General features: G+C 42.3%; 1 protein-coding gene across 2 annotated transcripts in view; it reads right to left on the bottom strand.

Moving 5' to 3' along the window:
• The window catches only part of LOC103177621 (B cell scaffold protein with ankyrin repeats 1), a 183980-nt gene that overhangs the window by 119587 nt on the left and 50148 nt on the right, over nucleotides 1-14245 (bottom strand). For both annotated transcript variants that reach the window (XM_007891866.1, XM_007891867.2), the window contains exon 6: nucleotides 7869-7995. In XM_007891866.1, coding sequence (XP_007890057.1) covers nucleotides 7869-7995 — 127 coding nt within the window. The remainder of the gene's footprint in view (nucleotides 1-7868; nucleotides 7996-14245) is intronic.

Below are 14245 nucleotides of genomic sequence, written 5' to 3'. Positions count from 1 at the left end.
CAACCTTTTCCACGTGCTTACATCCTTTGACCAAAATGAATCCTGTTTCCTGATTTTCTTTTTCCTTCTCTTTCATTGTCCTTTATTTTCTCAAAATCCTTTTGGCATTTTAATTCTTAATTCAGGCATCATAATCTCCCTCACCTAATATGAATTACATTGTAGTAATAGCCAGGTTGACACTGCAGAAAGCAAGTTGGTTTTAAGTTCAGTCAGTGAAGCTGGTAGAATAGAGTAATGTAGGAGTAATGAACATGTTGGGGTAATTCTTTTAGGAAAGTATAGTAAGAATAAATCTGTAATATGGTTGGTTGTGTGTGGGTTTTGGTCAGATGAGTGCCTGATCTTTGCCAAACCTTTCGCCATGTTTAAGTGGTTTCTATGTGGGTTAGACACCTGGTTGACCAAAAAAGAAAAACAATTTCATCTTTCTTCTACCCATTTCAAAAGTTGAGGTTATTGCTTTAGCCTGTAAGAAGAAAATGAGTCAAACTCTTGTTAAAAGAAATGAGTCAGAAAAGTAATAAAGGAGAAGTGGAGGAGAAAGGGGATTCTATGACAAATGTATGTGAGGTATTAATTGTTGACTTTTCATTTTATTTCAAGAGTTTAACTTTAATGTAACAATACTAAATCTGAACTGATTTGAATATCTTTATTCATGTAAAAGCTTTCTCAGCCGTTAGTGAATTAATTAAACCATTTATAGCCCATGGAGACTTTAAACGGGCTGGCAGTCCGAATTGCATTTGGCTGTAAAAAAAACACAAAATACTGCAGATCCTGGAAATCTGAAAACAATAACAGAAGTCGCTGGGAACACTCAGCAGGTCAGGCATCATATGGAGAGAGGTTCTGATGAAGGGTCATGGACCCAAAATGTTGACTCACTTTCCTTTCTCCATAGATACTGCCTGACCTGCTGAGTGTTCCCAGCAACTTCTGTTTTTGTTTGCATATGTCTGTGTTCACGTGCATGCATGTGTGCATATGCTAGCATTTGTGTGTATATGGGTGCATGTGCATCCATGTGTTTGCATGTGTGTGCGTGTGTGTGCACGTGCATGCGTGTGTGTGCGTGTGTGTGTGGTAGGGAAAGGGAACTGAAGAGATCCTACACACCCTTCTCACTGATCTACCGCCATTTTTTACACTAAAGTTAAATAAACCCAAGAGAATGAGAGTTTTGTTTTCTTTACAAATAATCCTTGTTCACATGAAGGCAAACTCAACGTGTTCTCTTAAGGCAAATCTTCAAACCAAATCTGCATTTAAAAAATCGTTTGTCTCGTTTGCATAACCAATATAATCGCCTTAACTCAGTGAAAGGTCCCTACTGGGTAAGATTATAGAACCATAGAAACAAGAGTTTCACAAGGAGAAGCATAAAAGCTTCTTGTTTAGCACATCAAACCTCCAATCTTTATAGTAGGTACTTCTTGAAGGAATTAGATTTTGTACTGGATTTCTGGAACAATGTTAATTTTTACCTATGAAATACACAATCACTATACCTTACAGTACATCTCTTTGAAATGTCCTCTCAATGTGAAAGGCGTCATATCAACCATATCAAATGCAAGGTTATTATTTCAATTGAAAGAGGTGACTGACTCCCAAGTAAAAACAAGGGTAGAATATACTGTGAAAGTCCTCCCAGATGCTCAGATAACTAAACAGAACATCAGTCACGTGCTACAATGCTATCATTTAAAATAAGCAAACTTGGCCAAAAACACCCACAGATTCCATGCCAATGGATTGAAAGTTGCCAGGACTACATATCTAGACTGAAGGAAATGTTCTGCCTTCTCTGATGCTCCAAAACAGTATAAATTTACATTTATACAGCCCCTTCCACATTGAGAGGATGTTCTAAAGTGATTAACAGTATAAACTGGGGGTGGGAGCTGAGGCCGGTGGGGAGAGAAAAAATGACCAAAAGAGGTACGTCTTGAGGTGGATCCTAAATGCATACGTTTGGTATACGTTTGGTGTCCTGCATTGTCAAAGGTACCGTCCTTTGGATGAGATGTTAAACTGAGGCTCCATATACCTGTTCAGGTAGATGTTAAAGATCCCATGGCATTATTCAAAAAGGGAGGAGTTTCTCCTATTCTCCTAGTCAACAAATAAAATTGATCATTCATTTCATGGTTATCTGGGGACATTTCTGTGCACAAATTGGCTGCCATGCTTCGCCTACAATATGTACACTTTATGGTATATCTTGTGAAGCACTTTGAGCCATCCTCCTTATGTGAAAACCTCTTTCTCAAACATAAGGATTATTGTAATCCTTAATCTTCAATTCCATTCTTAACCATATGTTGGGTCATTTTACTTTTTTTTATTCAATGACTAAAGCAGCATTAACTTAACAGCATGAAGTATCTCCTTTCAATGGGAGTCTAGTGCATATATTCATTATATTAATAGAATCCTTTTTAATCACTAGTCTTAATTAAATCTTCTTGAATTTTATTTAATCCATAGCCTATATCTCTGATGTGCACAGCAAGAGTGAACTCCGTCCTACTCTTTTACGCATCCTTTTTGTTTAGTGACTGTCACTCGTATTTATTCTCTGTTTCCGTAGCTCTGACTTGGCCCTCATGACTCATTCTTATTGTTTCTGGATAACCTCAAATCTCAATCTCACCTAAATCCTCAGGTATGTTGGAGCGAGCATAAAGTATCAGTTATTACAAGATACCTTTTTTTAAAAACTGAGTGCCTGAAATGAGTGCTCTGTCATGCTACCCTGTGTGAGGGGTGCTATATAAAGCCAAGTTGTTGTTGAAATTGTTGTTGAATATGTTAGAATATTCTCTTTACATCTGTTGTAAGGCTGGATTATGGGAACTCCCTTCTCATCGGCCTTCCCAACTCTTCCCTTCACAAGCTGCATATCATCCAAAACTCTGCAGCTCATGTACTCTCGCACACCAGGCTCCGTGACCCCATCACTCCCACCCTCGCCCGACTCCACTGGCTCCCCATCCCACAGAGGATTGAGTTCAAGATCCTCGTCCTCACCTTGAAGGCCATCCATGGCTTTGCCCCCTCCTACCTCTCTGACCTGCTGACTCCCTACCAACCTGCCCGCTCCCTCCATTCAGCGGGCTCTGGCCTGCTCCATGTCTCCCGCCCGACCCGCCCTACCATCAGTGGCCGGGCTTCCAGCCTCTCTGCCCCCACACTCTGGAACTCCATCCCACGGTCCCTTCACCTCGCTTCCTCCGTTGCCTCCTTCAAGGCCGGTCTCAAGACCCTTCTCTTCAACCGTTCCTTTGGTCTCCCTCCCACCTCTCTGCCATCCCTCACCCTACACCATCCCTCCCCCATGCTCGGGCCCCGACAGCAGACTGTTCAGCGCTTTGGGACGTCCTCCCGACGTGAAAGGCCCTCTAGAAATGTAACAGAGAGCGTCCTCCAGTATTAAATATCAAGTGCAACCGGGCAATTGCTGCCCAAAGTCATTGCCAACTAATCTGCCAAGAAAGGATTAAATTATACAGAGCCCAGACCCGAAACAGCAAGGAATACAAAGACGGGTCTAATTATACTTATTAGATAGTCAGAGTGCTGCAAAAACAGATATATTGTCACTTGTAAAACCCATGATAATCTATTTCCCCCATTGTGATAATTGTACGTCACAGTAACAATTGTAATGCAGAGAAAACAGGAAAGATGGTTTCAAGGGAGTCTCGCTTTCCAAGATACACAAACGGGAATTCGTTTGACGTGCTATAGCTTTGCCAGTCCATTTCTGTCTTTCTCTTTGATTTACTTTTGTTAAATCAACAAGGGCTTCAGACATTTCAGGGGTGTTGACTTGAAATAATGATAATAATCTTTGCAATTGATATAGCGTTTTATCACGTCATCGATTTGTCTCAAAGCCTTCACAGAATATATTATAAAGTGAATTGACTGTATATTTTGTGGGCGAATTGCGGCAGCCAATTGCGCACAGCAGTGTCCCATAAACAGCCATGGATTGGGTGTCCAAGTTATTATTATGATAATTATTATACTATATTAATGTAGTATAATATAATTACTTGAATTTCACAATTAAATAAAAATAGTTACCGAGTCCAGCAGTGTGTAATAATATAACCCCAATTCTCTAGAGCCAAGCGGAATTTCAAAGAGACATTGAATTATAATTCTTTATCATATCGAAAAGTCTCAAAGCACTTCACAGGTAATTACTGATGAGTGTAGTGACTCTCCTTGTAGACAAACACAGTAGATGTTTTTTCACTCTGCTGTGACTGATCAACAACCATGAAGTCAATGAACATTTTTTACTGGGTGGCTGTTGATCAGGATATTGGGCAAAACTCACAACTTTTTTTGAATCGCAATTTGGTATTTTTAATGACTACCTGAGGACAGTTGGAAAGGACCTGGGCTTGACATCTCATTCCAAAGGCTGCCATGTCCAACAACATAAAGCTCCCATTACACTGCAGTCATGTTAGCCTGGTACTGACGTGAGGCTCTGAACTCACAACCTTCTGACCCAGAGGTGAGACTTGTGTGTCCAAACAGTTTATTTTGGTTTCAAACATCCGGGGAAGCAGTGGAGAGGTTTTCTTTAAACTATTTGCAAAGTCCAGGACCAATCATTGAGTAGAATTTGTGGTAACCATAGAAAGCTGCTGCAGAGAGAGTGGGCTCTGGCTCACTGACCTGTCACTGGAGACAAAGTCGGCTTCATGCCTATTTATCAAAGGCTCTCACATGAGATCCCTGATTAAGCAGTCTGTGTTGAATGAAGTAATAATACTTGCATTTGATATAACTCCTTTTCAGTTGTTGAGACTTCTCAAAGCACATCGCAGGATACACTGTAAAGCGATGTGGCTGTCAGTATCTTATGGGCGAATTAACAACAACAACAAAATTACACTTATAGAGCGCCTTTCACCTCGGGAGGATGTCCCAAAGCGCTGGTGAATTAACCTGGTATGGGGCATTGGATTTGGATCTTGAGAACATCAAGGTGGCTAGCACGTCGCAAGTTGTTCTGTGAAGGTCCTCCCACTACATTGAAAGCAGATGTCCATCAGATGGCTGATGAGGAATCTCTTGAGGCTTGGGAAGACAGCATGCTGGAAAGCGTTACCTGGAGACCAGGTTCATATATCCAGAACTTGGAATCCACCTTGTTTGGCCTGTAGAGACGTAAGCAGCTTTCACTCAAGCTTTGCACCTCCAACTAGTGTAACCATTGCTCAATGGGTAAGAATGTGTGTCCGAGCTGTGGGAAGGAAGATGATGGTAATGCTTTCACACTTAGACCTGGTTTGTCCACCGGGAAGCTCGCAGAGAAGGCTCAAACCATGGGAAGAGGAGAGGTAAGTGGGGTCTCCTTGGGAACGAGCTGGCTCCAATGTGATGTGTCTGGCAGTGGAATATCAGAATCAAGTTAACTCTTGGGGGGAGTGGGAGGGGTCTTGATAATCACTCTCGTGTGCAACAAAACAGGAAGTAAATGTTTGACTAATTTAGAGTGAAAGCTAACCAGTGCATGAGAAGTGAGCTGGCCAGCTGCACGCATGAACAGTGAATTGAAACCACATTGCATCTGTGTTAACAAATATGTGCTATAAAGAAATACCTTGGTTTTTTTTACAGAGCTAGACTGTGTTCTGAAACCTAGACATGATGAAGTCATCATGGTAACAATAGACAAGCAACGATACCAATTACAATTCCTGTATCAAAAGTAGACTGAACACCAGACACTACACAGAATAACAACAATTTCTGTGAAAACGAATGAAGTTTAATTGTAGCGTTGATTCATTCATTGATTCAGAGCACACTTGATTAGGTTTGAAATCATCTGCTTAACCCTATTAACTGCAGGAAAAATAATGACCACTTTGAAGGCAAAAGAAACAGTGGAAATTGCCAAGTTTGCCGGCAATTTATCTCTAGGGCCATTTTAAAGTTGAAAAGCTAGCAAGAAATACCCTGTACAAAGTAACCAAGTTAAAAAGAAGATTACATGCAAAATTACTATGTCAGGAAGTGGGTTATATCAAGGGAGAGCTGCATACAGTTGATGCTGAATTATTCCTGAGTTTAGGATTGTATCTCTAACAGTGATAATTCAACTCTCCTCCAGCTGGGTACAGTAACTCTTTCACACCATATGCTGCTCCCATTATTAGCACCCTCTGTTTGTACGAGTAGGTTTTAGCCTGATATTACAATTATGCATTATCTATAAAATGCAATCATTACACTTTACAGTAAATCCTGTGAAGAGCTTTGAAACCTCTTTCCCGACGTGAACGCTGCCATATCAAATGTGAGGATTATTAATATATTTCCCTTATCTGCTTTTCTCCCTGCTCTATATTATTGCCAGGTCTAATTAAGCAGACACTGCCAGCGACTAATGTTAGCAGGAGAGAAAGCATCACTTTTCTATAATTTGATGTTAAGAGACTGGAGAAGCAGTGATGATAGAACTTGACTGACTGAGGTACATTTTTCAAATGATCAGAAATGAGAAATTGTACCTGCTACTTGAAATTGGCTGAGCTTATTAAAAGTTTTGAAGCTTGACTTATTAAAGTAAAATAGAATCTTAACAGGTAAGCTGGTGTCTGACATACTCCGAAGCCTCTTTCACACCGAGTCACACCAGTTCCAGCTTACCAAGAAATCTCTGAGCAATCTGCCAACACCTCACCGAGTACAGGAATCACTCACCTGGTGATACTCTGCTCTTATACCCAGGCAACACTGGTGCCGGTTGGCTGAAGCAAAAGCATTGGGAACCTAAAAGTGGAATTGGCCCAACTATTGGTGTCAGCCCAGCTCAGATGGTAGGCACGCTTGGCTGTGAGTTAGAAGTTGTATGTTCAAGCTCTAGTCGGGACTTTGAATCATTGTCCAGGTTGACCCATCAGTATATAAAAAAAGTGCTGGGGGAGCACTACATTGTCAGGGGTGCCATGCTTCAGATAAGATCTTAAGCTAGTCCTAATTTGGGAGGCCATGTTTCGCTCATAAAATACTCAGTCAATCCATTTTACAGTATATCCTGTGAAGGGCTTTGAGACGTCTTAATGATGTGATAGGCGCTATATCAAATATAAAGATTATTATTATGCTTTCAAACAACACCACCAAATTACATTTGCATAGTGCCTTTCACGTTGGGAGGCAACAGTGCTTCAGAAAAACACCCGAACCCAAGGCAGTGTAATCAAGGAATCATTGCTTGTGTGGCGCAGAAGCATACATGGGCCACTCACAAAGTGCTTCAGTTGTTGGCTGACTCGGGTGTCCATTGTTTGGTGAATCAATGAGATGCAATTACATGGTCAAAAGACTGTCCTGAAGTGTGAGTAACCCCTCTAGGTTTGGGTGCATAAGGTCTCTGATTTCACCCTTTGGAATTTCATCCCACATTCCCTCCGCCTCGCTCCCTCCCTTTCGTCCTTCAAGACCCTCCTCTTTGACCGTGCCTTCGGTCATCTTCCTACCCCTTGCCTCCCTGCCCTCCATCCCTCCTGATCCCAACCCACACCTTCAGGTCCAAATTCTTGCCTGGGATGCCTTGGGATGTCCTTCCAACGTGAAAGGCGCTGTGTAAATGTAATTTGTCGTTGTTTTTAATTGAATAAGTCTGTGGCCCCATGTGTGTGTTGGCTGTGATTAGGGTAACACAACAGTGACCAATCTATGTGTCATGCTGCAGAACCAACAAACTCGATCTGTCTGCAGCGCTCATTATCATTGACAGACTTAACGTTTTAATGTTTCGTCCTTTTCAGTCCCTGATATTTCTCTGAATTGCAGTGGGGTTAAATGTAGGCTTCAGCACTTACAGTTACTTTGAATGGTATCATCAAGGCCATGCATTTGGAAGACGCCAAGACCCCCGGGAGGCAACCTGTTCCGCAGCATTCTAGTGAAGAGCTGATCCAGCCTGTCTCGCGAATTGATCTCGAATGCCTGGACAAAAAAAATTGAACAATTAATCTATCTGCTTTGTTTCTAAGAAAATAATAACCATGGGAAAAATGGTTAAATTTCTTCCATACCCGTTCATAAAATCAGGAGAAGCTCGCATAAGAAGGCCTTTTGGCCCATTCATCTCAACTTTTTGTTCAAACATCACCCTATTGCAAACGACTTCTGCTCCAGTCCCCGCACCATCTCGTGCGGTGTCCCTCAGGGCTCTGTCCTCGGTCCCCTCCTCTTCACCCTCTACACGCTCCCCCTTGGTGACATCATCTGCAGACATGGGGTAAATTTCCACATGTATGCAGATGACACCCAACTCTACCTCTCTGCTTCCACCCTGAACTCCAGGACTAGTGGCGTCCTGACCGACTGCCTGTCCGACATCAAGTCCTGGATGAGGGACAACTTTCTCCAACTCAACGTCAACAAGACCGCCCTCCTGATTGGCTCGCGCCAGCGCCTCCGCACCTCGGGCGCTGGCAGCATCAGCCTTCATGGCTGCACACTCAACGTCACTAAGCTAGTCAGAAGCCTGGTTATCGTTTGACCCTGAACTGTCCTTTCCCCCCCGCATCCGCGCCATGACTGGCACTGCCTACCACCACCTCCGCAACATTGCCAGAATCCGCCACTGTCTCACCCCTCAGGCTGCCGAAACCCTCACCCATGCATTTGTCACATCAAGGCTCGATTATGGAAACTCCCTCCTCATCGGCCTTCCCAACTCTTCCCTTCACAAGCTGCAGATCATCCAAAACTCTGCAGCTCGTGTACTCTCATGCATCAGACTCCATGAAAACATCACTCCCATCCTCGCCAGACTCCACTGGTTCCCCATCCCCCAGAGGATCAAATTCAAGATCCTCGTCCACATTTTCAAGGCCATCCATGGTCTCTCTGACCTACTGACTCCCTACCAACCTGCCCGCTCCCTCCGTTCAGGGGGCTCCGGCCTGCTCCATGTCTCCCACCCTACCATTGGTGGCGGGGCTTTCAGCCTCTCTGCCCCCCCACTCTGGAACTCCATCCCACAGTCCCTTTGCCTCGCTTCCTCCCTTGCCTCCTTCAAGGCCGGTCTCAAGACCCTTCTCTTCGACCGTGCCTTTGATCTCCCTCCCACCTCTCTTCAGACCATCTGATCTCATCCCTCCAGAATGCTATCACAACATCAAATGAGTCTGGTGACCTAGCCACTACCACCTTTCCTAGCAACCTGTCCCAGTTGTTGATTGTCCTCTACATAAGAAAAGCTTCCTGTTATCTGTACTGAAATTGCCCTTTGCAACTCTAAACCTGTGTCCTCTTGTTCTACTGTTTTGATGGATCCTAATTATTGATTTGGGTTTATTTTTTCATTCCCATTTAAAATGTAATACACCTCTATGAGGTCCCCTCAAATCATCTTCTCATAAGAGTGAACAGCCCTAGCCTATCTAATCATACAGTCCAGACCCCTGAAGCATCCTGCTTAATACCTTCCCCCATTTTCTGTTGGCAAATAGCTGGGCGTGGGGTATAACTCATCTTTGGGGTACAACTTGTCGGCTTTCCTTTTGACCAGCAAAACAAATTCTTTCTTATACCAAACATTTGGAGGTTGGAAGTGGTCAGGTTTTCATTTAAAAAAATCCTTCCCACAAGTGCAGATTTCATTATGCTATATTACTGTCTTGGCACATTTCGATTTTCCCAAACACTTGTATGCTCTGACCCTATTGGCGAACAGGAGTGGAGCTCGGCAACATGCAACCAGCTCAGTGGATACCTCTTGGTTTCCACCCATTCCTGATATATTTAGACATGAAACTTGACCTTGGAGAGGGAGAGAGCATAGGGAGAGGGGGGAAGGGAAGGGGAGAAAGTGTGGGGGGGGAGAGAGGGTGAGGATGGGAGGAGAGAGGATGGGGTGGGAGGCGAAAGGAGACAGGCTGAATCAATCTGGTGGGGTTGAAAGTTAGAACTCTTCTGGTTCCAAATGTGGGTCCTTAACCGACTGATTAAACTTGGGCCATGAAAGAGCAATGGATCACAACAAGAATGAAGGTAAGACCGAGTGAGGGAGATCAACTGTTGAAGACATGGGTTGCATGTAAGATACAAATGGCAAATATAGTCTAGGAAGATTCAGTCACTACTCAGTAGAATATGTCCCATGCCCTGCTTTAAGACATTTCAACAATGTGATAAGGTATTCTACCAAATGCAATTATTAGGATTATTTTAAGATAGGTTCAGCAGGTATGACTGGGGAAAGAAGACAGCAAAAGGAGACAGCTAAAGGGAGAGGAATCTACCAGTGTATGGGCTGCGTTTACTGGCGGATCATCCTTTGCTACTCGTTGTCCCCTTCCCTCCCCTTGAGCTGTTTTGTTTCTCTGCTGAAAGTGGCATCCCACGATACTGTCAGCATGAACAGTACTTGTTGCACTTTATGACACTAAAGTAAAACCATTAACATATTTAACCTTTCTTCTTTAGAGATGACAAGTCACGTGTGCTGAGAAAGTCACGTTCCATTCTTTCTACAATGAATGTAGTTCTCTTCCAGTTATTTCTGGCACACTGTCATACATTATAAATTCATGGATTTAAGGACATTCCACAGCTCATTGTCCTTGGTTTCCTGTGATAGAAAAGCTCTTGGAATTACTCTAGATTTCTGATGAAAGTAGCTCAGCTGGATAGCAAAATAGACCATGATGGCATGGAGCAACTTCTTATCCAAAGTCATAATTAAGGTCAAACTGTGCTGTTTCTGTATTAATACAATGTACTATCATCAATAGACTTGTTCATTCTCCCTCTAAGTAATTTAATAGGAAATTTGCTAAAGTAAGAGATTTACTCCAGGCCTTCTGAAGCTCTGTGTTCAAATCTCTAGGCAATAAAAATGTGCATCTATAATTACTGCACTGGCCATTTTATACTAAAAATGTAATTCATGAAAATCTTTCTATTCCTATCCAATTCCTCACAAAGGGACAAGAGCACAAAGATTGCTGCTAGGTTTAAAGTGAGTTTAAACTGAACTAATTCATTCATCCAATTTAATGCATGCAATTGTTTGAAAAGGAATGGCAACTTGTTACATTAACAATTATAGGTATTTTAGCAGATTTACCCAATGGGGAAATGTGAGGTACATTTGATCCTCAGCATGGCTGACAGAGCAAGCTGCAACACTTAATAATAATAATAATCCTTATATTTGAAATAGCGCTTTTCACGTCTTCTAAATGTCCAAAAGCGCTTCACAGAACACACTGTAAAGTGAATTGACTGTATATTTGTGGGCGAACGCGGCAGCCAATTGCGCACAGCAATGTCCCACAAACAGTCGTAGATTGAAAATGACCAATTTATTATTGTTTTTGTTTTTTGGAGGGATTATTATTAGGCGTGTGGAGTAAGGAAACTTGCCCAAGTTTTCGCCCTGCCTGGAATTGAACTCAGGTCTCTAGCTTGCAAAGCGAGTGCTCAACCACTGAGCTACAGGACAACTTGTTCTTGTTGTTGTTGTCTAGGCTCATACAATAATAAAAATTGTTGGCCAGGACATTAGGAGAAATTCCCTTCTTTTTTTGAATAGTGTCATGGGATCTTTAACATTCATCTGAGCAGGTAGACGGGACCTCAGTTTAACTTCTCATCTGACTTGTATCTCTGGTAGTACAGTGCTCCCCCAGCACTGTACTGGAGTGTTAGCCTAAACAATGCTTCAAAGTCCTGATGCGAAGCTTGAACCAACAATTTCTAACTCAGAGGCAAGTTTATTACCATCCGAGCTGGGCTGGCACCAATAGTTAGATCAATTCCACTTTTAGGTTCCCAATGCTTTTGTTTCACTTTCAACATTCATCTGAACAGGCAGACAGGTCCTCTTTAACGTCTCATCTGCAGGATTAGCACCTCTGATGATGAGTGTCGGCCTAAATAATATGAGTTCAAGTCACAACATGGGGCTTGAACGCATAATCTTTTAACTCAGAGGCAAAAGTGCTACCAACTCAGCCAGGCTGACACACCAATGCATGAGGTACCAGAGGGCTTCACATCAGGACTTTGAGCCATTGTGGAGTCCTGTAGCTCAGTGGTTAGAGCACTCGCTTTGCAAGCGAGAGACCTGAGTTCAATTCCAGGCAGGGCGAAACCTTGGGCAAGTTTCCTTACTCCACACGCCTAATAATAATCCCTCCAAAAAACAAAAACAATAATAAATTGGTCATTTTCAATCTACGACTGTTTGTGGGACATTGCTGTGCGCAATTGGCTGCCGCGTTCGCCCACAAATATACTGTCAATTCACTTTACAGTGTGTTTTGTGAAGCTCTTTGGGACGTCCTCCTGACGTGAAAAGCGCTATCTCAAATACAAGGATTGTTATTATTATTATTATTGTGTCAGCTAACACTCCTGCACCTGTGGCACTATATTGCAGCAAGTTGGCACTCTCAGGAGAAGACAGAAAGTTGGAAGAAAGACCTAGTTTGCTGATAGCTTACAACTTGAAACTGGAAGTGGATATATTATATTTAATAAAAGCAGTGAGCTCTGAATCATCCCTCAAAGTAAAATGTGCAAGATGTGAACTGAGATTGAGACCAAGAGGGTTCTTAAAGCACCAGTAAAAATAAAGTTATTAAACTTTTCTGTAATCACCGGTTGGCAACGTTTTTGCATTTCAATAGTTAAAAAAGTATTTTGAAATCTTTAGCTGGGCCATTTATTTGCGTTACAAGTTGTTTATTTCTCCAAGAACTAGATCAGAACCACATTCTGGCACTAGGTATAATGGGAGCATTACTGCACTTTTTGGCAGGGATATGTAGTACTGATTGCACATAGCACTGACTCCTGACTCTATAGCTGACTCCTGAACTAATAAAACAAGTGTGATAGTCTGAAGATTACTTCATAAATGATACAGTAGATCTGCATGGTCTTGACTGTCTGGAACTGCCACCAGTGCTCCAGGACACATCCTAAGGACCTGGTAATGATGAATCATCCAGATAAGGTGTAGGCAAATTACAAGCAAAGCTCAATTTTGAGTTGAAAATAGATCTTGTGTGATTTTATACCATAGAAATATTTTACGTAATAAGTATCAGTTGAATATAATTTGATTCTCTACACTCATAGTTGAAATAACAATCCGTGGCCTCAGTTTTTGTGGCCAGGTGACAAGTCTTAATCAGATATGGTGACGTTACATTTGTTGTTGCAGACCATACGCTGTTGGCTTTAATATTTTAAATTATTATATTTTCCACTGGCAGAATCCAGGTGTTTCACATGCCTGTGGGGAACAAAGGGAATCCCTCCAAGGAAAAGAGGGAAGCATCTGCTGCATATCACATGCCAGATAAAAAGTGAATAATTTCCATAAAGCACTCTCTCAGCCCAGGAAGGCTATGGAATTGCATATGGGCTGGAACTCTGGTTGGCGTTGCGTGTAATGCCTTTTGGCAATGCACAATTATAATGGGGAAATCCCATTAGTGATCTACATTATCAAATGTGCTATGTGTAACCTTGACTGTAATTTCAGACCAGTAGCTAGAATCTCGGCACGGAAGACCAGATTCCAACTACATTCAGGAAGCTGGGAGACTTATAAAGCAAATTTACATCATTGTGCAATAATCAGGATTATATGATCATCTGGAAAGCAGCAAAAAGAAGCACAGGGCTGATTGTCTGCCACCCACTCCACCTGCAGTGGCAGGTGAAAATTGTAGCACCAGCCACAAGAGACAGCTCTGTATTACTGTAGCAGGAGCCACGTTGTACAACATCATTGTGGTATGAGATGCTGATGCCAATAGAGTGCCAACTGTGTCACACGAAAATTCAGGACATCCTTGAAGTAAAATTGAGACATCCTCCCAACGTGAAAAGCAGTATATAAATGTAAACTGTTGTTGCTGTAAGGAGTGCAGTATCAAATACCACTGTTGATTTTATTTTATATTAAACTGAAGTGTGTCTGTACTTATATAAAAAGATACATGGCACTGGATGACCTGGATCCCGTTAATAATCCCACTGGAATCTCACTCTCTTGGTTAATGATGCCTTCAGATCCCTTTGTGTCACAGACTTGAAGCCAACTTTTTGCTCTGCCACACATCGGTGACTGTGATATCACTGCGGTTGTACTTCTACTTGGGAGGTATTGCCATTCTTTGCTTTGTATTTACTCAAAATTTGTGAATCTACTAATGTTTGGATCAAA

This window comes from Callorhinchus milii, unplaced genomic scaffold (genome assembly GCF_018977255.1).
Source record: "Callorhinchus milii isolate IMCB2004 unplaced genomic scaffold, IMCB_Cmil_1.0 Scaffold1, whole genome shotgun sequence".
In the NCBI taxonomy this organism is placed as follows: domain Eukaryota; kingdom Metazoa; phylum Chordata; class Chondrichthyes; order Chimaeriformes; family Callorhinchidae; genus Callorhinchus; species Callorhinchus milii.
This window is presented reverse-complemented; position numbering and strand designations above follow the sequence as displayed.